The sequence below is a fragment of the Anarhichas minor genome, unplaced genomic scaffold (genome assembly GCF_050575085.1).
Source record: "Anarhichas minor isolate MPS153535 unplaced genomic scaffold, ASM5057508v1 ptg000055l, whole genome shotgun sequence".
In the NCBI taxonomy this organism is placed as follows: Eukaryota; Metazoa; Chordata; class Actinopteri; order Perciformes; family Anarhichadidae; genus Anarhichas; species Anarhichas minor.
The window spans coordinates 5,596,758-5,623,923 of NW_027466501.1; the positions used below are offsets into that span (position 1 = coordinate 5,596,758).

General features: G+C 43.3%; 1 protein-coding gene across 4 annotated transcripts in view; it reads right to left on the minus strand.

The window, feature by feature from the left end:
- The window catches only part of plekha5 (pleckstrin homology domain containing, family A member 5), a 196,646-nt gene that overhangs the window by 55,670 nt on the left and 113,810 nt on the right, over nucleotides 1–27,166 (minus strand). For all 4 annotated transcript variants that reach the window (XM_076076088.1, XM_076076093.1, XM_076076089.1 and 1 more), the window contains exon 4: nucleotides 6,680–6,763. In XM_076076088.1, the coding sequence (XP_075932203.1) occupies nucleotides 6,680–6,763 (84 nt within the window). The remainder of the gene's footprint in view (nucleotides 1–6,679; nucleotides 6,764–27,166) is intronic.

The window sequence follows — 27,166 nt, forward strand, 5'->3', positions numbered from 1 at the left end:
ATCAGATGGTCACACAGCATCAGTAACGGCGTCTTCTTAGCAGGTAGAGCCCTGTCATCTGTTCAGGCTGAAGCAAATGATTGGACGGGCTTGTTACAGTCTGTACCAGACACAGCTACCTGCCGTCAGTTCTCTATTTAAAGCCTGCACTGCTACACTTCCTGTAATGGGAGGGTTACAGCCTTTGATTTGGCTTTCAATGGTCAAAATCTAGGAAGTGTTGAGTTTCATAGATATTAGCTCAACAACAATAAAACAATGTTAGAGGTGGAGGGATTGACTTGATAAGTGAATGGACACAGAGAGGGCTGAGCATGAGGATGAAGCTCATTTAACACAAGCAGAGCAGAAAACAGGAGGACTCTTATCAGATAAACACAACTGTGTTTCTAATACAAGCATCTTTTAAATAAACCTGAAGGACACCATCTTAAATGCAACATGTGATGTGAGATTCATTTGATAAAGAGAATGAAGAGACAGATCGAACGCTCAATGACACCAGTGCTCCTGTGAATGGGCTGATGGGTAATTGCTTTAGCTGTGAGAATGACTCATATTACACATATTTCTCAGTAATGATTTCTCTTTCTTTTATGTTTCTGGACTGGATCAATGAGATCTCATAGTGATGAGACAATCTAAAGCTTTAGCTGTCATTCAGCAGCAGCCTGACACCTGCTTGTATTTCATCATTTCAGAGGTAATACAGCCTCTGCAGAAGCAGCATTAGTTCCTATTAAATCACACACAGGTTATTATTCCAACACTACACCGTATGCTGGAGACACAACCCGTGCCATACACTTTAATCATCCAGAACATCATTGCTGCATTAGTGTTGCATAGCGGCTCATCGAGCAGTTCACACAGTCTGAAATAAAGTTAGTGTTAGCGAGAGGTGGAAAACAAGGAGCAAGAGAGGAATGAAGCCTTGAACTGACGATGAAGACTAAGCTAGAAGAGGGATCAGTGCCTTACGTCTTGATTTGATTGCTGCCATAGTGAGGCAACTTTAAATAGACTGAACTTAACAGCTTGATTGTTTGCTGTCTAACGGAGTCACACAAGAAGATCAGTATCATCTCTGTGTCCAGCACAGACAGAAGCTTAGTGCACCACCAGTGAGTGGTCATGGGTCGCATCATTGAGTCCCTGTAATACAGAACATTCTTTATGTTGCCAAATGATACAAGATGACATCCCGTTAGTGGGAGTTCCCCTGTTTGTTGGAATCTAAGTGTGAATCTAATCTGTTCTACCAGTTTGAACTTGTTGATACTTCCAGCAGATTATTTAAGATGAAGCCAGGTTATCCTGCATTTCTCCTGTAAAACTGAAGAACACGGTTTGAAACACTTATGATAGAGATATGGATGTTTGGCTAATGTGGTTCCTCGCTTCCCTCCACCGTCTCTCTTCCTCTCGTCGTCTCGTCCCAGCAAAGATGTGAGAGACAGATGTGAGCATGCAGGAGTATTTACCAGACGGGACGTCCTCGTTTACTGCAGCACCTCAACATTCAAATGTGTAGAAATAACTGAGCAACAATTTAAAAGAAATTCCCCTGACGCCCGATGACTGCTGCCATATTAGAGATAATAGATTTATTTATTTCAGGGCTTCACAAAACGTAGATAAAATGTGTATCAGGCTACTGAGACAGAGTATACATGTTGTAGTGAAAGTCTGCCAGCCTCCTTAGGTTGATATTAGGACTAATATTAATAACTGTAATGTGCGTCTGGATAGATTGTGTCTGTGTATTTTCCTGATTGAGCCAAGAAGCAAAGAAAAAAGCCTTTTGGCTAAAGAAGTAGAAAAAGTGTTTCTGGTTTTTGATTCACTCATGATTCAGATCGTAAAACGTTTTATTTCATGAATGAATATGATCAGTTGGTGCTGTAATACCTATTGTTAATCTACATTTATAGCCGACAATCATACAATATCATTATTACAGTAAAGCTGTTTCCGCAACAGACCGGCTGCTCTGTTCTCTCCCAACAGACCGGCTGCTCTGTTCTCTCCCAACAGATCGGCTGCTCTGTTCTCTCCCAACAGACCGGCTGCTCTGTTCTCTCCCAACAGATCGGCTGCTCTGTTCTCTCCCAACAGACCGGCTGCTCTGTTCTCTCCCAACAGACCGGCTGCTCTGTTCTCTCCCAACAGACCGGCTGCTCTGTTCTCTCCCAACAGACCGGCTGCTCTGTTCTCTCCCAACAGATCGGCTGCTCTGTTCTCTCCCAACAGACTGGCTGCTCTGTTCTCTCCCAACAGATCGGCTGCTCTGTTCTCTCCCAACAGATCGGCTGACCAACCCTGAACATTCCCCAAAGGATCCCTCGGTGGTTCCTAGTTTATTGAACGATATGATCTACAGATTCTGGTATTTGTCAGTGCTCACATAGTCCTGTTGGGTGTTTATTTATGAGTTACATTGTTTTGTTCAGCCTTGTGTGGCCAACCCTCAGTCTGGTTAATGTGTTTCCTGAGGGGCAGCCATGTTCAGGTGGTGCGTCTTTATAGCTGGCACTCCCAGCAGGCTCAGGTGGGGCTCGTTAGCTGCCGATCAACATCCTGACAGAGAGAGTCACAGACCCCTAGTGGGAGGGAGGGGTGGTCACAACACCAATCTACCAGCTCCTCCCAGCAGGCAAAGTGATTATTCATTTAAAGCCATTTCTCCATCAGCTATTCCAGTCACGGCTTTAATCCTTCAGAGTTTCTGTTTCTCTCTTTTCTCTTCATCTTTGTCTCACCTTTTCTCCCATTTTCCACTTTCTATGGTTTTTTATCTTTCTGTTGTTTGTACAATCAGACCACTGAAGATATGTCAGGAGACAGACGGAGGAAACAAGAACAGAGCAGAGCCACATGAGCTTAGAAACCTCCTCCTCCTAAACTTGAGTAGGCTCGTACGAGATCAGGCAGAAGAACCAAACAATGTATTAGTAAGTTGAATATGCCACAAAGCAGGGAGAAGGGGAAACTAGAGAGTCATCCAGGAGAGCAGGAGCTGCAGAGGTGTCCGGTACATTCTGATGAGATGAGGAGAACTTCCCCCGAGGGACAAAAAGCAGACTTTCTAGATGTGTGTTTTATGGATCTCTTCATTTAAACTCCTCCTCAGTGAGAGACGTTTGAATAGCTGAAGAAAGTTGGAGCACTGACTCCAATTAAATCGCCTCAGGCAGGAGATGGTTATGAAGGGAAAGAAGGAAATGTATTGCTAATATGTAACAAAACATCTTTGGATATACGTCAATAAAGCTCAATAAAGTCTAAATGTGGATACTTCAGTTAGTACACTTCCATGTAGTACACTGTGAACTTAACTGTGAAGGGCGTGGACGAGTTGTCTCCAATCAAACACGGCTGTTTTGATCGCTTCTTCTTCTTCTTTTAAATTGCAAATGACCACCTGATGGAGCGTTACTGACGATGTGTGACGGTAATGAGAAGCGTTCTGTTGTGTCCCACCGAGTGCGTGACTTTAAGGTTTGTGCTCTTTTCTCCTATTTGAACGTTTCTCACGTTTTGCTCGTCTCTTGTGTGCTCGTTCGGAGGGACTAAACCTTCAGCTGTGTTCTGATTGCATCATTGCATCAATGCTCTGATAACATCTGTAAACATGCATTTCATCTATTTTTGTTGTTTTGGGATTTGGATAAGATTAATATAATGTTTTTACCAACATAAAAAAATCAGCAGCACAAAGCCTGCTTGACTCTCATGAGTCAATGGACGACTGCATCCACACAAACACCTTCCACACCAGCCTCACCATCTCTGCTTGAGATTCTACATCATGTCAGTGCCCTGTTAGTGCCCTGTTGGCACACGTGTGTGGGACAGTGTAGTTACTGGGCCAGTAGCACTGAGCACTGTCACGGCAGCGCTAGCTGTGGGTGGCCCGAGGCCAAGGCCAAACAGTTTCATATAGTTGTGAATGTCTTCTGATGATTAAATGATAAAAGAAGAAAAGACAGCGTTTGAGATTGTTGAGTGAAAGTGAACGTGTTGATCTTTTAAATGTGATCTAAATGTCGGCGGTTTAATGCTGGTTTCAGTAAAACCACCTGAGAGAAAATCGTCCCTTTATCTCAAACACACTCATCTCCTCATGAGACCAGAGAGAAGATATCCTCGGTGATAAACCTGAGAGCATTCCGTGTGCAGTCACGTTCAGCAGCTTGTTAGCAGCTCCTCAAGGATCTCTTGAGTAACTCTGTGGTGCATCAGGTTACATCTGAGGAGCCTGGAGGGAGAGCTGAGGGCTTGTGCTCTTTTATTTTCATATTCATTTAAAAGTTTGAGAAGAAGGGAATAAAAATGCTTGAGGGCTCATGTGGCACTAAGACGCCTTTATATTACATCAAATACAGCTGCTGTGTGCCGTGCCTTAGAAACACAGTGCTGAGGAGATGAGATGACAGATCCTCTGTTTCTCACAGCTGTCTCTCGGCTGCAGGAGCTGCAGGTCCTGTCCAAGCCCCCAAGTCCAGCACCAGGCCGTGTGGCATTCAGGCATGATAGCCCCAGTACTAACCGCAGGTCATGTGACGCGTCACACTTACATGTGACCTCTATTTAGGAAATAATTATGAAAACTTTAAAATGCAATGATTCTTAGGCAAACTCTGGAGTTCTTCTTTAGTGATTTGTAAGTGGATTTATGAACGCTTATTACCCAGTGGACATGAGAGATCATGATATCCTCAGAAAGTGCAATACACAATGTATCTGAAAATATGTATCATGTCTGTGTTTTCTGATTTGAGTTATGAGATTAAGAAGAAGGAGTGTTTCTAGCTTCACTGCCTCCATGAGCTGTGTGTCTTTCAAAATTCTTTCAAAAACATGAACAAAATCTGCAATAGCAGTTCAGGTCAAGTCATCAAAGCTTTGGATCAAGAGCTGGATCTGATTAAAACCGTCCCGATGGGCCAGACTGTGAAAATCAGGTGTTATACTTTTTTTGGTCACCACTACGAGTGACCTCAGATATCTATGGTCCAATGTTGATAACGTCAAAATAAGCAAAGCTATCCATAGACAGAGTTGGGTTCGGTTTATTCAGGTTCAGACTCTTTAAAAGGTCCCATGGTTTGGAATTGGGTCATGTTTATCCCAGCATGCACTCCTGCTCCCTCACTCCAACCAGAGTCTTGTCATATCACAGCCAATAAAAGTAACAAAGGGAATTGACTTGTGGCATTAAGAAAAGATTATTATCATTATTATTCTGATGTAAAAATATTTATATGAAAATATTTGCATCTTAATGGTTTCAAACAGGAACTATTATCCCAAGTTCCCACAGTCCTCTGCTTTCTGCTCAGACAACAGCGGCCTCACAGAGACGATGGCTTCAGAGGACTGTTGGAAATGAACAGAAGACTTGGAGTGTTGTTCAGACTGTAGACTGTGATAAGCTCCCAGTCAGTGAAGACGTCCATGCTGCTGCATACTGATGCTCTGTTTATGTCCTCACAGCTGCATGGCCACTCAACACACGGCCTCTGATTAGGACAGTCGCCCTCAGAGCTTAGACATGGCCTAGAGATGATGCAGTCCTCCACACCACTACTGTTAAAGCAGCATCAGAAGAAGCTTTACTGTACATACTGAACTTAGTCATTTAGTTATGTATTATCCTTTTAAACAACTGCCTCAGATCTTTTAACTATAAAAGGTTATCACACATGTCTCACAATGCTGCAAGGAGGCAAAATCGACATCATTTCTTATAACAATGTCAGTTTTAAGGCTCAAATAATAGCTCAGGGCGATTAAAGGCTAAGAGAGCAGATGAAGACGAGGTAAACAACATCAGGGCTGTGCAATAACAGCTCACATGGTAAAATCAGCATAATGTATATTTACGCAGCACAGAGTCATTTCATAGTCACCACTCACACGTTCTGCTTTCATTCAGTCACTTTTCCTTTTTCTGTTTTTGTGATTCAATTTCCTCGTTCAATGGTTTCATCCTGAAGCCTGTTTTACATTCTGGTACGTTTGTCTCATTGGACGTTGTGTTGCTTTGGCCTCTAGCACTTCCTGTTCACATCATACAGACTATCAGCTGGAACACTGTGACACAGAAGGGACAGTCTACATCTCATTAGCAATGATGCCACTGACTGTGGAGAACCCAAGTGTAAAGAGTGAGTTAGCAGTCGATCGTCTTGTGTTCTGATTTTACTGAAGTGTGACGAATTATAAACAGAAGTTGACGAGGAAAACAAATGTGACTGCAAAAATTCAGATGCTGCACATATATTTTCAGAATGTATTGTCTGTTCATATCCAGAGAATGTATTACTAACTAGCAAGTTCTATGTATTAAATAAATACAACAATATAACCCTCTGCTGCTTTATGTTCATGCTACTCTGGGGTCCTCTCTGGAACTTAACCGACCCAAAACCGAGACACACTGACAAGTCTGGACTTGAGACCTGGCTCTGGTCTGAGGAGGATTTTTGGGGTCTGGTATATCCAACAGTCACATAGTACATTCACACACTGACAGCTGCACAGAACAGCTCAACCCAGAAGCATTCCATGAATGAATCCGTCTACAAGTGTTTTCAGTGACCTTTCAAATCAGCACAGAAGTCAGAAGCCTACAAAGCTGTGTGTGTGTGTGTCAGCGTGCAGAGAGACTTACTGTTCATTTACGACAAAGATGCAGTTGTCTTGGGAGGGGACGCCGGACACCGGGTGCTTACAGGTCACCTTCCTCTCATTGTGACTGCAGGGAAAGAAAGAGGATGAAATCAATCATTGCACCAACACCAAGACACTTCAAACATGTGTAATGGACTGAAGGCTGGGACACATCATTCATACAAAATACAATAGTACACATCTGCATCACAAACAGTACTACATCTGCATTATTAACAGTACCACATCTGCATGATAAACAGTACCACATCTGTATTATAAACAGTACCACATCTGTATTATTAACAGTACCACATCTGCATGATATACAGTACCACATCTGTATTATTAACAGTACCACATCTGTATTATTAACAGTACCACATCTGCATGATGAACAGTACCACATCTGTATTATTAACAGTACCACATCTGTATTATAAACAGTACCACATCTGTATTATTAACAGTACCACATCTGTATTATTAACAGTACCACATCTGTATTATTAACAGTACTACATCTGCATTATTAACAGTACCACATCTGCATGATAAACAGTACCACATCTGTATTATAAACAGTACCACATCTGTATTATTAACAGTACCACATCTGTATTATTAACAGTACCACATCTGCATGATGAACAGTACCACATCTGTATTATTAACAGTACCACATCTGTATTATAAACAGTACCACATCTGTATTATTAACAGTACCACATCTGTATTATTAACAGTACCACATCTGCATGATGAACAGTACCACATCTGTATTATTAACAGTACCACATCTGTATTATTAACAGTACCACTTCTGCATGATATACAGTACCACATCTGTATTATTAACAGTACTACATCTGTATTATTAACAGTACCACATCTGCATGATAAACAGTACCACATCTGTATTATTAACAGTACCACATCTGCATGACAAACAGTACCACATCTGTATTATTAACAGTACTACATCTGTATTATTAACAGTACTACATCTGTATTATTAACAGTACTACATCTGTATTATTAGCAGTACTACATCTGCATTATTAACAGTACTACATCTGTATTATTAGCAGTACTACATCTGCATTATTAACAGTACTACATCTGCATGATAAAGAGTACCACATCTGTATTATTAACAGTACCACATCTGCATGATAAACAGTACCACATCTGTATTATTAACAGTACTACATCTGCATTATTAACAGTACTACATCTGTATTATTAACAGTACTACATCTGTATTATTAACAGTACCACATCTGTATTATTAACAGTACCACATCTGCATGATAAACAGTACCACATCTGTATTATTAACAGTACTACATCTGTATTATTAACAGTACCACATCTGTATTATTAACAGTACCACATCTGCATGATATACAGTACCACATCTGTATTATTAACAGTACTACATCTGTATTATTAACAGTACCACATCTGCATGATAAACAGTACCACATCTGTATTATTAACAGTACCACATCTGCATGACAAACAGTACCACATCTGTATTATTAACAGTACTACATCTGTATTATTAACAGTACTACATCTGTATTATTAGCAGTACTACATCTGCATTATTAACAGTACTACATCTGTATTATTAGCAGTACTACATCTGCATTATTAACAGTACTACATCTGCATGATAAAGAGTACCACATCTGTATTATTAACAGTACCACATCTGCATGATAAACAGTACCACATCTGTATTATTAACAGTACTACATCTGCATTATTAACAGTACTACATCTGTATTATTAACAGTACCACATCTGTATTATTAACAGTACCACATCTGCATGATAAACAGTACCACATCTGTATTATTAACAGTACTACATCTGCATTATTAACAGTACTACATCTGTATTATTAACAGTACTACATCTGCATTATTAACAGTACCACATCTGTATTATTAACAGTACCACATCTGTATTATTAACAGTACTACATCTGCATTATTAACAGTACCACATCTGTATTATTAACAGTGCCACATCTGTATTATTAACAGTACTACATCTGGATTATTAACAGTACTACATCTGCATTATTAACAGTACATCTGTATTATTAACAGCACCACATCTGGATTATTAACAGTACTACATCTGTATTATTAACAGTACTACATCTGCATTATTAACAGTACCACATCTGGATTATTAACAGTACCACATCTGTATTATTAACAGTACTACATCTGTATTATTAACAGTACCACATCTGGATTATTAACAGTACCACATCTGTATTATTAACAGTACCACATCTGTATTATTAACAGTACTACATCTGTATTATTAACAGTACCACATCTGTATTATTAACAGTACCACATCTGTATTATTAACAGTACTACATCTGTATTATTAACAGTACCACATCTGTATTATTAACAGTACCACATCTGTATTATTAACAGTACTACATCTGCATTATTAACAGTACATCTGTATTATTAACAGTACTACATCTGCATTATTAACAGTACATCTGTATTATTAACAGTACTACATCTGTATTATTAACAGTACCACATCTGTATTATTAACAGTACCACATCTGTATTATTAACAGTACTACGTCTGTATTATTAACAGTACCACATCTGTATTATTAACAGTACCACATCTGTATTATTAACAGTACTACGTCTGTATTATTAACAGTACCACATCTGTATTATTAACAGTACCACATCTGTATTATTAACAGTACCACATCTGTATTATTAACAAACAATAAGAAAATAAAGTCAGGATCACACTACCAACACACTTCCTCACACACCTGGAGCAGTGGCTGATACTAAACTTCAGCATAACGTCCTGTTTGGATCTCAGTGATTGCAGATGACAAGAGTCCAGTTCCTCCAGAATAACAGAGTTCAGAGCATACGAGACACAAAATGAACTTCCAAAACGCTGTGTGCAGCCGGGTTGACAGCAGACTGGTTGTGTGAGAGCGACTACAGCAGAACAACAGTGGACAGTTTCCCTCTCTCTCTCTCCCTCTCTCCCTCTGTCCCTCTGCCCATCTCTCCCTCTCTCCCTCTCTCCCTCTGCCCCTCTCTCCCTCTGTCCCTCTCTCCCTCTCTCCCTCTGCCCCTCTCTCCCTCTCTCCCTCTGCCCCTCTGCCCATCTCTCCCTCTCTCCCTCTGCCCATCTCTCCCTCTGCCCATCTCTCCCTCTGTCCCTCTCTCCCTCTGCCCCTCTGCCCATCTCTCCCTCTCTCCCTCTGCCCATCTCTCCCTCTCTCCCTCTGTCCCTCTATCCCTCTGCCCATCTCTCCCTCTGCCCATCTCTCCCTCTGTCCCTCTCTCCCTCTGCCCCTCTCTCCCTCTGCCCCTCTGCCCATCTCTCCCTCTCTCCCTCTGCCCATCTCTCCCTCTGCCCCTCTCTCCCTCTGCCCATCTCTCCCTCTCTCCCTCTGCCCATCTCTCCCTCTGCCCATCTCTCCCTCTGCCCCTCTCTCCCTCTGCCCATCTCTCCCTCTCTCCCTCTGCCCCTCTCTCCCTCTGTCCCTCTGCCCCTCTCTCCCTCTCTCCCTCTCTCCCTCTGCCCCTCTGCCCCTCTCTCCCTCTCTCCCTCTGTCCCTCTCTCCCTCTGCCCCTCTCTCCCTCTGTCCCTCTCTCCCTCTGCCCCTCTCTCCCTCTCTCCCTCTGCCCCTCTGCCCATCTCTCCCTCTCTCCCTCTGTCCCTCTCTCCCTCTGCCCATCTCTCCCTCTGTCCCTCTCTCCCTCTGCCCCTCTGCCCATCTCTCCCTCTCTCCCTCTGCCCATCTCTCCCTCTCTCCCTCTCTCCCTCTGCCCCTCTGCCCATCTCTCCCTCTCTCCCTCTGCCCATCTCTCCCTCTCTCCCTCTGTCCCTCTCTCCCTCTGCCCCTCTCTCCCTCTGTCCCTCTGCCCCTCTCTCCCTCTGCCCCTCTCTCCCTCTGTCCCTCTCTCCCTCGCTCCCTCTGCCCCTCTGCCCATCTCTCCCTCTCCCTCTGCCCATCTCTCCCTCTGCCCCTCTCTCCCTCTGTCCCTCTCTCCCTCTGCCCCTCTCTCCCTCTCTCCCTCTGCCCCTCTCTCCCTCTGCCCCTCTGCCCATCTCTCCCTCTGTCCCATCTCTCCCTCTGCCCATCTCTCCCTCTGCCCCTCTCTCCCTCTGTCCCTCTCTCCCTCTGCCCCTCTCTCCCTCTCTCCCTCTGCCCCTCTCTCCCTCTGCCCCTCTGCCCATCTCTCCCTCTGTCCCATCTCTCCCTCTGTCCCTCTCTCCCTCTGCCCCTCTCTCCCTCTCTCCCTCTGCCCCTCTCTCCCTCTGCCCCTCTGCCCCTCTCTCCCTCTGTCCCTCTCTCCCTCTGCCCCTCTCTCCCTCTCTCCCTCTGCCCCTCTCTCCCTCTGCCCCTCTGCCCATCTCTCCCTCTGCCCCTCTCTCCCTCTCTCCCTCTGCCCCTCTCTCCCTCTGCCCCTCTGCCCATCTCTCCCTCTGCCCCTCTCTCCCTCTCTCCCTCTGCCCCTCTGCCCCTCTGCCCCTCTCTCCCTCTGTCCCTCTCTCCCTCGCTCCCTCTGCCCCTCTGCCCATCTCTCCCTCTCCCTCTGCCCATCTCTCCCTCTGCCCCTCTCTCCCTCTGTCCCTCTCTCCCTCTGCCCCTCTCTCCCTCTGTCCCTCTCTCCCTCTGCCCCTCTCTCCCTCTCTCCCTCTGCCCCTCTCTCCCTCTGCCCCTCTGCCCATCTCTCCCTCTGCCCCTCTCTCCCTCTCTCCCTCTGCCCCTCTCTCCCTCTGCCCCTCTGCCCATCTCTCCCTCTGCCCCTCTCTCCCTCTCTCCCTCTGCCCCTCTGCCCCTCTGCCCCTCTCTCCCTCTGTCCCTCTCTCCCTCGCTCCCTCTGCCCCTCTGCCCATCTCTCCCTCTCCCTCTGCCCATCTCTCCCTCTGCCCCTCTCTCCCTCTGCCCATCTCTCCCTCTGCCCCTCTCTCCCTCTGTCCCTCTCTCCCTCTGCCCCTCTCTCCCTCTCTCCCTCTGCCCCTCTCTCCCTCTGCCCCTCTGCCCATCTCTCCCTCTGCCCATCTCTCCCTCTGTCCCATCTCTCCCTCTGCCCATCTCTCCCTCTGCCCATCTCTCCCTCTGCCCCTCTCTCCCTCTACCTCGGTGCCACTTCCTGTACACATTTCCCTCTCCTCTTTCTCCTCTCGTCATGTTCTCTCATGCCTTCATTCATCTGTTTGAGTTTTGTTACACAATATATAATACAATGTTTTGATGAGTTTACTAGTTGATTCTGATACACTATACCTTCAGTCTGTAACTATAGTGATGGCACCGTCCAGACTCCAGACCTCCTTTTCTTCTATCACTCTGCTGTCTCTTGTTTCTTCCCTTGTTCTGTCTCAGTACATCTTCCATACTGTTAATTTATCATCACTCTCACTTCTCCACTATTTCTCTTTCACTGTCTCTGTGTCCTGTCTCACTTCACTGTATTGTCTCTTTCACACTTAATCTCACTCCTTCTTCTCACTCCCTTCTTTGATGATTCATTTCTCACTTATATTTATATCTTGCTTGTTAACTTCCTCGTATCGCAGCTTTACGTCTCCCTTTCTTGCATTATCCCTTCGTCTTCTTCCTCGTCATATGCTGCTGACAACACGATGACAACGATAGTGACGTTAGGAGGAAAGTTTGTAACACACATATTCAAAGAGCGTCTAAACTAACCCTAATCTTAAAGCAGTTCATCACCCTGATCTTAATCGAATCATTCAGAAAACCTTCACTGCCTTTAACGAGAGAACTAGTTCTCTCAAGATCACACACTCTCACACACACACACGCACACACACACACACACACACACACACACACACACACACGGAGGCTATATAGAGATCTTTGAACTTGTGAGGAGTCCACATACCGATACGTCAGCACGTAGGAACACTTACATGTGTTTCCTGAAGGAAGGGAATTCTGTCACCGAGGGATTGCTTCAATTTAAAAAGTAATAATTTCTGATTGCAACTCAAAGTGTATCTGATGACATTTCCTGTGTCAGAACTTTAAATGACATTGACCTAACACTTTGCAGCCAAGACATAATGTGTCTGCTCTATCAGCCATCATCACAGGGAGCAGACTGGACTGTAGTTCAGGAAATGAATCTATTGGTCGTGTTATCTGTCAGACCTGCATTCACAACAAGACATCACAATAAGATGAACGCACGATGAAATAAAATGTGTGTAACAGACGTGTGTAAAAGTAACAATAAGTTCTGATGTCACACAGTCACAGTGGCAGGAAGCCTCTGGATCACTAAGCTACAATCAACGGAAAACTTTACTCCTGTCAAATAAAGTAGGACCATTTGAAACAATTGCAATGTCATTGTGCATGACGTCAATAAAGATCTTGATTTTTTTTAAATAACTGAAATATAATATGTAGAACCCGTCCCAGCCCTGATCGTGTCCACTGCAGCCATGTTGTATTGTTAGATAGTCTTTATTCTGCAAAAACTAAAGCTTTAGATGGTTTTTCTGTTTGTAATCACCACATTTTTCAAATTACATTTAAGAATCCAACAGCAAAATGTCTTTCCTGAAACAACGTCCGAGTTATTTTAGATAAATAGTAGACTTTGCTGTCAATCATCTTCACTGGGTGGAGTTCTCACGCCAAAGCTGGACCAACAGACCTGCATGGATGACACCACTGGAGGTACAACACGCTCTGGTAATTAGCCTAAACTGACACTTTAGGTGATCAGTATGGGACGGGTTAGATCAACTGCCTCATTTTGTGTGCGTGTAAGTGTGTGTGTGTAGTCACAGGCATTAATCGCCATTAGCCAGCAAGCACAAAAAGGTAAGTCGGCTGATTCTTTACCATCACTTCTGACACCTGAGTGAGAATCCTTAGTTAAACTCAGAGGGCTCTCTGGGGGGTCAGCATGTGTTGGCAGCAGATGGAGGCTGAGCATGTGCACCGTTTTTATACCTACATCAGTGGATGCCAGATGTGCAATAGCCAGAGGGAGTCACAGAGGGAGGGGTAGGGGGCTCCTCCTGGGTCTAATCTAGCCAGCCGGGCAACACCGTAGCTGGGATAGCTCTGTTACTTCAGTCCCCTGCTTCTGGAGGAGAGCCAGGCCAGCCGGCATGATCAAGAACACCACAGGTTTCCCCCTAATAAATACATGAAAGTAGCAGAGGACACAACAATGCCTCCAGTAAAGTAGGTGGCACTATGCAACCTCAAAAGCAATGGTTGCAATCTTCCATCACACAGAAAGTAAAGAAGCAATGCTGCTGCTGCTGCTGTGCTCCAACACCATGGAGAGAATAAGGCTGTCATATAAGGCTGTCATCCACTATGGTGTATTCAGTCCACTGTGTGAAATAAATAATAATGATCTGAGATTTGGAGAATGAAGTCATAATGAATATGTTGCTTTGTCTTCTGTGCATGTTCAGCGTGTCAGTGCGTAGGTTCCTGCAGCCAGCAGTTGGTTAGTTAGTAGCTCTGTGTCGCTGTCTCTCAGGGACAGCTCTGCTCTGTTTGAGTCTCTCCGGGATGCTTCCAACTGAAATGCTGTCGGAAGCAAATGTGAGCTGCACTTTATTGGAGGTTGTGAAGTTAAGATTTGTGTGGACAATAAGCCACACAATGGTGAGATTTATGTCCATAGTGTTTTCAATTTTCCAATTCCAATGAAGAGCACGGCTGTTCTCTCAACAGAGACCCAACGAGGTAAAGTGATGCACAGCTGACTCTAGGGCAGGTGGGACTTTTATTGAAATATTCTGACTTTATTGTCATTCAATTATGACTTTATTCTTCTCGTAATATTACGACTTTTTCTTGAAAATATTACGACGATATTTTCCTCGGAGGAGACACATGTTAGGATGTGTTTTTAATGTGCAGAAAGCTTTGAACAAGGACAGGAATCTAGCTGAAGCACACATTAGTGATGGAGTTTATGAATGAATTCAAATGAATGAATGTATCATTGATTTGACCACATGCACATATAAAGAGGTCCTCAAACAAAAGACACAAAAGAGGCGCCACACCCTTAGTTAAGCCCAACTTTAAGCCTGGTGTAATTCTAACACGTGACCTGTATACAAATTGAAAAAGGGATATTAGCTAGAGACCAACACTTGTTTTGTTTTGTGGCTGTTAACATGTTGATTTCTGCTGCAGAGTTTAACATGGAGGTCTATGGAGGTCTATGGAGATTTATCCGCTTTTGGATCCAGCCTCAAGTGGCCGTTTGGTGAACTGTTTCTGGCACTTCCTTGTTGGCTTTATTTCTCATCACCTGAGGTTGTCGGTTGGTTTTTCTTCACATAGACTAGTGCAGTGCTAGTTTAATACATGTCTGTTGGCCTGTGGTGTTGCTGCTTGCTGGAGAACAGCTTTACAAACAACTTGACACTCACTGAGCTTCCTTGGGTCCTCAGCAACACACCTGCCATGACACAGAGTCACACGCCCAAGTCACGGCTACTCACGGTCAGAAACATCAGTGAAACAAGCCGACAGTTTGTCTCACAGGAAGGAATGACCAGAGGTAGACTCCACTGTTTGGGAAGGCAGACAACTAAAAGAACCCGTAACAGTTATGAGTTTATTATGATGTCTAGATATGAAAAGAATTGATTGTTGTTAGGTACTTTTGTAACTCATTATACCCTGAAATAAATGAGAAAAGACCACAAAGCACTTACAATATATACAACTCAGCTGTATACTCCTTACTGTGTGCTTGTACTGCAGAAGGAACACAGAGAAATCACTAAATCTGTCCGTGAAAAACACACCCAGCTCAGAGTTACTCACGGCTCCAAACATCAGAGAGGTACACTTAGTTGAGCTAAATTCCAAATGGGTGAATAAGTCTCTTGTTTTTAATTAATAACCACGGTTATGAAGTACAGCATGGATATAATGAGGAGGTATTTAGCCGGCAGTTAAGTTATAAGTTAGTAAGGTAAAAACACTGTTCCTGTTTAGGCTGAACGCTCGTGCTCATTGACTTCAACGTTATTCAGCATTCATGTAGTGTTAGCAGGCTGTATCCAGCAAACAAGTACTACAGCCAATGAGCCGCTGTCTGTCCACTGCGGACAACAGGCTGACCTGCAGAGCTTGTTTATTCAAAGTTTATTAATATTGAACGTGTTGCGTGTCCAAATTGTGCAAAATTCAAGAGCGCTCTCCATGGCGTCCCCAGCAACACAGCAAGCAGCAAGTGTGAATTAGATTGGACGAATGGTTCTTGAGATATGCCAAGGACACACACACACACACACACACACACATACACACACACACACACACACACACACACACACACACACACACACACACACACACACACACACACACACACACACACACAGGGATGCCTTGCTTTATTAGTTTAGTTTAATAGAGTTGAATTATTGATCCCTTCAAAATGTCCTTTGCGTGACTTTTCCTCAACTCAACACAAAACAGACCACTTTTTCATGAAAAGGTTAAAGTCCAACTGAAACCACATTTTGTCATCCCTTGTTGTAGCCAAAATGATATCAACGTTCTGAATGTATTTTGTTAATATCTTGTCTGTGCTGGATGGGAGCCGGTCCCTGTCTGTGTTGGATTGATAGCAGCTGGAAGGCTGCCAGACTGCCGGTGTTACAGCAAGAGACACACAGTAGACAAAGTTACCCTGTAGCCTACATGTCATGGGCAGACAACGTGTCGTTGGCAATATTGAGGAGTAAGGATCACACCAGCATCTAACATTTGCAGTCCAGTTTACTTGCTGTTTAATGTACTGTAGCTGAGCAGCTCTCTAGTCTGCTAACTGACGTTAACAGTGCACCTTTTCTGGCTGAATGTTTGTTTGGTCGATCGTTCCAGGATCTAAGGTTCAGGACAAAGTGTGTCTTCATGTTTGCAAAATAGATTAGAAGGCAACTTTAGCAGGAAAGCTACAATAATCCGTTATTTAAAAAGTGAGACAGCAAGCAAGCGTGTCTGGGACCATGTCCACCTTAAGGATGATGCCAGGAAGGCAAAGCCAGCACTTGACTGGTTTGTAGCAGCAAGCTATAGGCTATGTATGTATATAAGTAAACTAGGGTCAGGTATTCCTTCATTGCACAGGTCAAGCCTCTGCAGCAGTCAACAATTCCTCTCAGCAAGAGGCCAAAGCCCTTCTTGCTCGTTGGTTGGTATAAATCAGGCTGTTTTAGAGGCAAAGGGCATCAGGTTTGTGAGGGTCATAAAATGGGAAGGAGAAAATGAAGAGACACAGGGAGGCAAGAGAGAAAACGAGAGGCAGGAGGTGAGGCCAAGACACATAAATCAGCAAATAAATGGAATAAACAAAGAGAACAAAGACAAGAGTGCCAATTCAAAGCAGCCTCCTGGTGCGGTTCCAAGCACATAAAAAGTAGACGTTAGAAAAGTGTATTGTTCTATGAGTTAAGGCGTAGCCCCCTAAGAGCTGTCCCTATTGGGTTCATCCTTGTGGGTATGCAGAGTCATGATGTTTTTTGCACCTTTGTGCCCTGCAGGGCCCCCTAACACCCACACTCATGACAGTTCTGCTCACAATTAAAACCAGCATTTCTTCAGCTGGTGCCAGAGTGGCCAACAGCTTAGAGGGCTACAACTATACTCATAGAATCAGGAGTTGCAATACGTAACTAACGTTCTGTAACGTAGATAGGCTTCACCTTCTAAGAGCCTTCGCTAATGGGTTATGGACGAAGCTGATGTCGTCTATGTCCCAGTGTGACACCAAACATACACCAGTTGGCAAACCGTAAACGCCATACAAAATAAAGCAGGTTGGCACGGACTGAGCCACGGTTAACACCATGTCAGCCCTATGTGGAGGAAAAGGAGGCAAGTGATGTTACACTCTCTACTCTGTGCAGCAGTGCAGCTTCAGACGCGTGGGATGCTAATTATGTACCATAGTGCAGCCAGCTAATCCGTGATGATCGGAGCTTTTTTAGCGTAAAAGCACCAGATCAACACTTCATCTGCCGTCTAGCACATTAAAGACTGAATGAGTCAGTGAGGACTCCCAGATAGAAATGGATGAAAGGGCACAGAGAAGCCCAGGACACCGCTGCGTAGATGTCATCCCCCTGAGGAGGGCCATGGACGAGGATAAAGCTCTTATGAAGTGTGCCCAGACACCTTGCAGAAGCTCCATTCCTGCTGCATTATAGGCTTGTGTGATCGCGTCACACAGTTAGTGAGACAAACACAGTTTTGACTGAGCCATGCCTTGCGAGTGCCCTCTGTAATGAACCAACAGCTGCTGTGTCCTTCTTATGTTTATTGAGCGTACAACTAACTAAGAAAGCTTGCACTGGGCAGAGTAGGTGAGACACTACTTCTGCCTCATTCTGGCAGAGGGAGGAAAGAACCCCTCCAGAACTATGTTTCTTGACCGAATGCAGTAGCTGTAAAGTTGCTGCGCTTCCGCAGGATGGAATGACAAACAAGCAGGTCTGTGATGGGATGCACATTCTGATCACAGAAGGTCCCACATGCTACACGCCCATCCACCATCTTGAGCTCTAGACCTTTACTTTCCAACGTGCTATACAACTGAGACAATACGTACTGCATTAGCACTGTCCAACGCCATGTCCAAGTCATTTGACAACATCCCACCCTGACCTCCTCCTTATGACTTCTGTGTGTATACGTATACGTAAGGATGCCACACTTCCTGGATTGCAAATGTAATCCAGACAGTGATTATGTTTTCTTCTTAACACATTAAGCAAAGCAAATTAGTCGGATATAAACATATTATGTAGGGTTAGGGTTGCTTAATCTGTCTCCATTTGTCTGTCTACCTTTCCTTCCGCTGCAAGGTTTTTCCAATCCTCCTTACATACTGTATTCATGGCTTTTAAGCTGCCGTCCTTATCAGAAGAGAATTAGAGGGAAGTGAACAACAGAATATGCCAAAATGCCCAGATAACCCATTTTATTACAACCAATGGAAGTGCAAATGTCAAAGCTATTATATGGTGCCAACAGACAAAGATGCGGTGTAAAAATGAGAGAAATATGAGCAGACAGGAACTTTGTGGACCTGCATTTGTTTGTCTAGCCGTTGAGCAGTCACATTGAAAGCCACACGTTCTAGTCAACCATTAGAACCCATAAAACAGGTGTGAGTCTGTCTACGACACATTGCTCTTCTTACCCAGACGGAACACACGCACAAAACATTTGACATGATTAACATCTGCACACGGGAGCTAACTGCCACAGAGCTGACATCTGAATAAACAATCTCTTTGCACACATTGTGTACGAAGCACCAGGTATCATGGTGGAAGACAAACACAGACATTAGAACATGTCGGCGCACACACACACACACACACACACACACACACACACACAAAGGCACCATCTTTAAACAATAGTACAATAATCAGCTAATTCTGTCCATGTTAAATGTCAGCTAATGTTTAATGTCATTAGCCGTCGTGTAGACGAACGTGCTCTGCTGTGAAAAAGCTGCCTTGTTGTCAGATGAACCTGTGTGTGTGTGTGTGTGTGTGTGTGTGTGTGTGTGTGTGTGTGTGTGTGTGTGTGTGTGTGTGTGAGAGAGCCCTGTAGCCCTGCATCCACAGCCTGACCACAGCTCTCCTCTCCTCCCTGTAGAGTAGCTGCCATTCACCGTCTCTCCCTCTGGCCAGGCCACTAACCTTTCAGAAAGGCCACCAGCACTGTCAGCCCTGCTCTCACCCTTTCCTTTCTTCCTCCTTCAATTTCCTTCCTTCCAGCCCTCCTTCTTGGTTTTCTCTTCATATCTGCTTCTTCCTTTGTTCTCGCTGCCCCCTGCTCGACCTTTTCCTTCTCATTTCCTCCTTTACTGTCTCAATGAGGTCCCTGTCTGTCTGCCATTCGTCCAGCTGCTTCTCTCCATCCCTTCTGACCTTTTCCCTCCCTGCTTCTCTCTGCTTCCTCCTCCTGGCTCTGCAGTCACCCTCCCTAATCACTAATGTTTGAACATCTCTTCTATGGGGAGGAGAGACAATCAATCACAGGCTAAATGCTAATACTAATACCAAAAGAGCAATTTGTAGGTTGAATTTTTTACATAATTATACTTAACCTAAACTGAAAATTAATTGTTTTGAGCAATGCAATCTTTCAACACCATATGCGTCACATAACGTTACAGAAGTGAGTGGTTGTCACTGACTTTGCTTCGATACTGCTCTGCAGTGACTCCAGGTTTGCTTAATATGTGTTTTGTAAATTAGCGCTTATGTGTCTGCTTTCACAACTTGAAAAAGCAAACGCTGTGAATTTAAGAACTGAAGAAGAGATTAGTTGTAACTTTATTTCGAGCATCCAGCAGCCTGTAAAGGACCGCTTCGGACAACACGCTCCACTCAGTAAGCCCCGCCCCCGCTGCTGCACAGAGCGCTGTGGCTTGCTTGTTCAAAGTTCATTAATATTCAACGAGTCCAAATCGACACATCCTTTGGTCCCCCAGCAAAACACACATCAAAATACAAACATATACATACAGACGGCTCTTGCTTTACAGCTAAATAAATGAATTCTTCCATTTAAGTGATTATAACAATGATCTGAAATCTGACATCGATCATTGAAGACTAGGGTAAGATATAACACTTGTCACCTTCAAGGTAAAACCCCAATAATGAAAGAAAGCAGAGAGTAAACTACAGTCTAAAGCTACTCAAGATCAGCAGAAGTATCGTGTGTATCAACAATCCCTGTCAGATATCAAGGGTAGAAAGCTGAATTACTAACCAAGCCCAAGAGCTTCCAACAGGCGGGAGAACCAGGATTTCTGTAATTTATCAATACAACGTTCACGTCCTGCAAAAGCAGTAAATAATATTGCAGATGAGAGTGAATCATCTAGCCTGCCAGTCATTCTGCTGGACAGCTCAGAATCAGAACTGGTTGTTTACTAATGATGCATTATGATTCACAATAATACAACAAAGTTCAAAACAGCCAAAATGTGGACTTTTAAAGCCTGAATGTTTCTCCGGTGGGGCATGCCCCCAGAACCCCGAGCTGGTTACTTTGTCCCAATGGCTGGCTGCACCATGTCCTTGTGACTACAGTAAGTATCACTAAAAAGCTTGATAAGAATCATCACAAACAACAGGTACATACGATATATTTCACCTCTGCATGTAACCCATCCTAGCACTTTTAGGAGAAGTGAGCTGCTATATAGCACCCGAGGAGCATCTTAAGGGTACAGTGTTTCGCTCAAAGATACTTCAACATGCGGACAGTAGGAGCCTGGGATGGAACTGCCAACCTTGTGATTTAGATATGACCCACTCTACCCACTAAGCCACAGTAAACCACACGTATCACAAGATCTAAATGTGTCATGCAATATGTTAATCTCAGTTTATAACTGATGGCAGGATGTGAAATAAGTGATGATGAATGTCACTGGGCAGCATATGCCCTGTAAAGTGCCAGCAAAGGCTGGCAAGTTACAGCTGAGGGTGGCAAATGATAGTTCAGGCTGACAAATACAGCCAAGGATGAGCAGTTATAGCTGGGCTGACAGAGTACTCTTACAAAGTCTTATAGTCTTACAAAGTTAAGCTGTGTCTACTGAGTCTAACAAAGTACAGATGAGTCTAACAAAGTTCAGATGAGTCTAACAAAGTTCATATGAGTCTAACAAAGTACAGATGAGTCTAACAAAGTTCAGATGAGTCTAACAAAGTTCAGATGAGTCTAACAAAGTTCAGATGAGTCTAACAAAGTTCATATGAGTCTAACAAAGTTCATATGAGTCTAACAAAGTACAGATGAGTCTAACAAAGTTCATATGAGTCTAACAAAGTTCAGATGAGTCTAACAAAGTTCAGATGAGTCTAACAAAGTTCAGATGAGTCTAACAAAGTTCATATGAGTCTAACAAAGTTCAGATGAGTCTAACAAAGTTCAGATGAGTCTAACAAAGTTCAGATGAGTCTAACAAAGTTCATATGAGTCTAACAAAGTACAGATGAGTCTAACAAAGTTCATATGAGTCTAACAAAGTTCAGATGAGTCTAACAAAGTTCAGATGAGTCTAACAAAGTTCATATGAGTCTAACAAAGTTCAGCTGAGTCTAACAAAGTTAAGCTGTGTCTACTGAGTGTAACAAAGTTCAGATGAGTCTATCAAAGTCAGGATGAGTCTAACAAAGTTCAGCTGAATAGATAGATGAGTGAATGGATGAGTCTGACAAACAGACAGCTGTCCCTGGCCAACAATAGCTAAAGCAGACAAGGTAGAGCTGAAACTGACAAACTGAGCCTAATGGAGTGCAGCTTAAGCTAATGGAAGTTGATCTTGGACTGACAAATCTCAGAGTATAATGACGATAGTTTACTGTGGAGGCTGATATACCTTTCCATCTCTGCTCATATTTCATCATGTAGAAACTCCTGCTAGACTACCCTAAGCAGCTCTACCTCAGATACCAACATGGCTGGTCGAGTGAATGTGCTGTTCCACTCAGTTCCACTCACACAAAGCCGTCCAGACGAGCTTGCCAACACATTCAACCAGCAACAAGCCAAAGCTCCTTTCTTAAACTGAGACCCAGCGGCACAACAAATCGCCTTTGTTGCTTTATCACAAAGCATTCCTTTCTCCCAATATGACGAGAGGAAGAGTCTTAATCAGGTTAGCTGAGAGACACGCTGTGCTGTAGGACAGGTGTTTACCTGTGGGTTGTCTGAACTGTGTGTTGCCTGAATAAGATGCACTCATTTGAATTCATTGTCATTTTTTAAAACTAGAAGTTCCTGATACAAATGTACAAACATCACAAGGATGTTTTCATCAAAGTAATGATGAAGCTCCTTTCTAATGTAGTCTGTTTTACTTACTTTCGCCTACAGCTTTAAGATATTACCAAAAGTTATACACATTTATTAGCTACAAGCTTCTGACCTGCCAAGCACTCTGCAGTTGAAAGTTAGCTTAATGCTACATTATTAAACATTTGTTATCTTAAATTGATCAAACATAAAATGTCACACATAGTGAGAAAACCACAGAGCCTTACAGTCAGCCTTTGCAGCTCAATGGAGCGCTTTAGCATCTGTTAGCCAATTGTTCAGCAGCAGCAGTTTCCAGTGAAGAAGCTTTGATAAAGCTGCTGTTCACTATCTGATCCGCAGCAGACAGACAGTCAGAGCATTCAGCAACTCAGACTCAGACATTTTCTCAGAAGTTGGTGGAGACCAAACCAGAGCTAGAGAAATGTTAATATTAGACGGACTTTTGTCAGGTGGACACAAACACGACAGCAAATGACTGCTAATGTTGCTTCTTCTCAGCTGGATATGTAAACAGGCCATTTTATGATAAATCAGCAATAATAACTTCCTAATGCGATTAGTGCTTATTGAAGGCACATATATTGATCATAGCAGGAACAGCATTTAACTGAAACCAGTAAATCCCACATTTAATGGGAAGTTTGGTGATTAATGTCATATTGTCATTATGAAATTCTATTATTTCACACACAGAGGTATTAGCTCTTAACATTGGTCGCTTTCAACTGCTGTACGTCACACTGCCATATGCGGTAAGATCCGCCTGATTAACTGAACTGAATTTAAATCAAATAAGTAACCAATATCATTAAATTATATTAAATCAAGAGAGCAACAGTCAATTTTGTGTCTGCTCAATACATATTGTATTTGTTTACTACCTTTCCAATATGGTGGACGTGACATACAGCAGTCCGTGTGGGTGGGGCTGCGTTACAAGTGACCAATTGAAAAAGGGCAAATGCCTCCCTTGGTTTCCAAAAGTCTTGTTGATTTGAGTGAGCAGAGCTCCACTCGGAGTGCAGAGTAACCTATGAGAGTGTGTATGCACTTCTATACATGCAGGAGCCGCTCTTTGCCTCTCTCTATGTTTTTCCAAATTGCAGCTGCCGGTACAACTCTTGTTTCTGAACTGGTGCGCTAGGACTTATATTGTGCGAATGGCAGATGAATATAGAATGAAACAAGATGAACATATAACATTTCTCACGCTTTCAAGTGTTTTGCATTTGCTCCCAGTATATTCCCTGTGCCACACAAAGCACATCACTCATGTCCTGTATTAGCTCCCATGTTGCTATTGGTAACTGCGACAGATGGTTGATGGGATTGGGATTGTGATGAAGGTCAGCCAGGTGAAAATTCCACCAAAGAGACAACCCAAAGAAATAATGAGAGATGGAAATCTGTGAGGAACAGAGGCCATCTCTCTCATTCTGTTCTTTTATCCTCTCCTCCATATTTCCTCCCCACCTATCATCATCATCATCATCATCGTCACAGTCAGCTGCAGTTAGCCTTGATGCCCACAGCCTCTCAGTGCATGAAGAGGCCAGTGATATCATCCTCCTTCTGGCCTTTAGCCAGACAGAACCCACTCATTTTACATTTTCACACTTTAAGTGATTGGCTGATGGATAACTTCCATTGAGGGCATTGCTAGACAAAGCCTCAAGACCTGCCATTAACTATCCATTACTGCTAGCATGTGATGCACATGAGCACTCAGCCGCTGGTTGAAGTCATACATTTTGTACAAAGCACTTAAACCTGCTCATATCACATAATCACACATACATTAATGTTATTCACATTTATGAAGTATTAAAGGGGCAACGTGCAATATTTTTACATACATTTATGGACACTACTTTCTACTCTTTTGAGACATTGGTGAAAGTAAAAAAAAAAATTGAACTGGCAACCTCTACTAGCCTCTAATGCAGTGATTCTCAACTGGTGGGTCGCGACCCAAAAGTGGGTCGCGGACCGGTTTTCAGTGGGTCGCGGGCCTTTGCCTGACAAAAAAAAATAAAAAATGTTGTGATTTTATTTTGAAGGGCATTTTTTATGCAGCGGAATTATTCCAGCATTTATGGCACTTGTTCAGCGGTGCAGGAAAAACACTGACCAATGCGTTGTGAATCACATCAGGTGATGAAGCTCAGTCAATCAAATATGGGTATTCTGACAAGTTTCCTGACTTGAGTGAGATGTACACACACCGTGACACACGGGGGAGAGACGAGGACATATGAGCAGAGCAGGACTATTTATTGAGGTGTGAGTCGTGAAAGTCAAATCATAGGACGATCTCCAAAAGAGAGAAATGGCCAGAGAGACCAGAGTCATTACACTCTGAAGAATTCACCTATATGAGTCTGTCCAGTCAAACACTAATTTCTCTTTTTAGAAGATGAGAAAAATATAATATTATGGCTTTATCACTTCACCCTGAATGAACTGAATTTAAAGCTGCAGGGAAATTCAGTGAATATAATTTTGCTAAAATGAATTTTGTTAAGTAATTTATTCTTTAATCCAGCCGTTATTTTACTTGAAATGAGAAGAACATTTATTCATGTATTTCTATGTATTATTTATAATCCATCCAGTTAAATTTGAAAAATTTGAATAATATTAGTTAAAATATAATTGATGTGTACTTTCTTTATTTGATTTGACAGTTGTTTACTACACAGAGACGTTACTACTACTAGACTTCTTGAATATAGATATACCCAAATTATATATATATATCTATATATATATATCTATATCTATATATCTATATATATATAGATATATATATATCTATATCTATATAATTTGGGTCGTGGGTCCCGGCTTGTCATTAAGGGGTGATGGTGGGTCCCGCAGCCAGACCAGTTGAGAACCACTGCTCTAATGCATTTATTTTCTAAGGTTGCAACTACCAATCATACTGTGAATGTATTGATCATTGTTTTGATATTAATCATAGTGTATGTGAAATGTTAAAATACTGACATGTTCAAAAGAAACATGCATTTAGCAAATACCCTGAAAAAAAGATGCAAAACAATCACTAGATTATAGCGGCTTCCAGGACTCTAATTCAGTATTCAGTGTGTTACATAAAAAAATAGGGGAAGCGTTGTAAATATGGAAGGCTATCTGTTTTTACCTTTCACCTGAACAGAAAAGACAGCTGTTGGTGCCAGAGATTGGCCAGCGATTGTGTGACTCTAATGGGCTTAATTGCAATCACATTATTGACTCGTGACTAAATGATTAATTGATTGAACGTCAGTATCTGTCAATAGAATGGATTCATTCATTCTCTGCTGAAATAACTATTAATGTAAAAGTCTCTTTTCAGTGTGTGAGTAAGTCAAACTTCATACTTTATCAACTCAGTGGAAGCTTTAACTCGAAGCTCCAGTATTGGTTAATTTGATCGTACACCACTAAATGAAGGTCAACCGTGCTTCTCTATTCAGGATGTCAGAGTTCTAGGCTCACTCAAGAACTCTAGGGCCAAAGATGTTTACATTACATTACATACATTACAGTTATTTAGCAGACGCTTTTATCCAAAGAGACTTACAATAAGTGTATTCAACATAGGTATTCAAGAGAACACCAGAAGTCATAAATACATCTCATTTTTTAAACAAGCATCTAAGAGCATAAACCAGAGCCAACGTACAGTGCAGAAACAAACGAATACAATAAGTGCAACAAACTAGTATGAATACAATAAGTGGAAGGCTCAGGGTAGTACTTCTTGAAGAGGTGAGTTTTCAGCCTGATGAAAGATGGGCAGCGACTCTGCTGTCCTGACGTTAGTGGGGAGTTCATTCCACCACTGTGGGGCCAGGACAGAAAACAGCCGTGACCGGGTCGATCGGCCGCAGGGACCTCTGAGCGACGGGGCAACCAATCGCCCCGAGGCAGCAGAGCGAAGTTGTCGGGCGGGGGTGTAGGGCTTGACCGTGGCCTGGAGATAGGAAGGAGCTGTTTCTTTCACTGCCCTGTAGGCTAGCACCAGAGTCTTATACTGGATGCGAGCTCTTACAGGGAGCCAGTGTAGAGAACGGAGAAGGGAAGTTGTGTGGGAGAACTTGGGGCAATTGAACACCAGACGAGCTGCAGCTTTCTGGACAAGCTCCAGAGGTCTGATGCCCGACGCCGGGGCTCCGGCAAGTAGTGAGTTGCAGTAGTCCAGGTGGGAGATGACAAGAGCCTGGATGAGCACCTGCGCCGTCTCATCAGTGAGGAAGAGGCGAATCCTCCTGATGTTGTAGAGCAGGAATCTGCAGGAGCGTGTAACCGATGCAATGTTTGCTGAGAATGACAGTTGGTCGTCCAGGGTCACACCCAGGTTTCTTGCAGTCCGAGTTGGCGTCACCACGGTATCGTCAATGGTGATGGACAGGTCTCGGTGCGGGCAACCCTTACTGCTGTTTCCAAAATTGCTGAGAAATGTGTTGCAGAGCAACTTATTACACACCTCAACAGCTCTCCATATCAGCTGCATCCTATCGAGTTTGGTTACAGGGCTAATCATTCGACTGAAACAGCCAA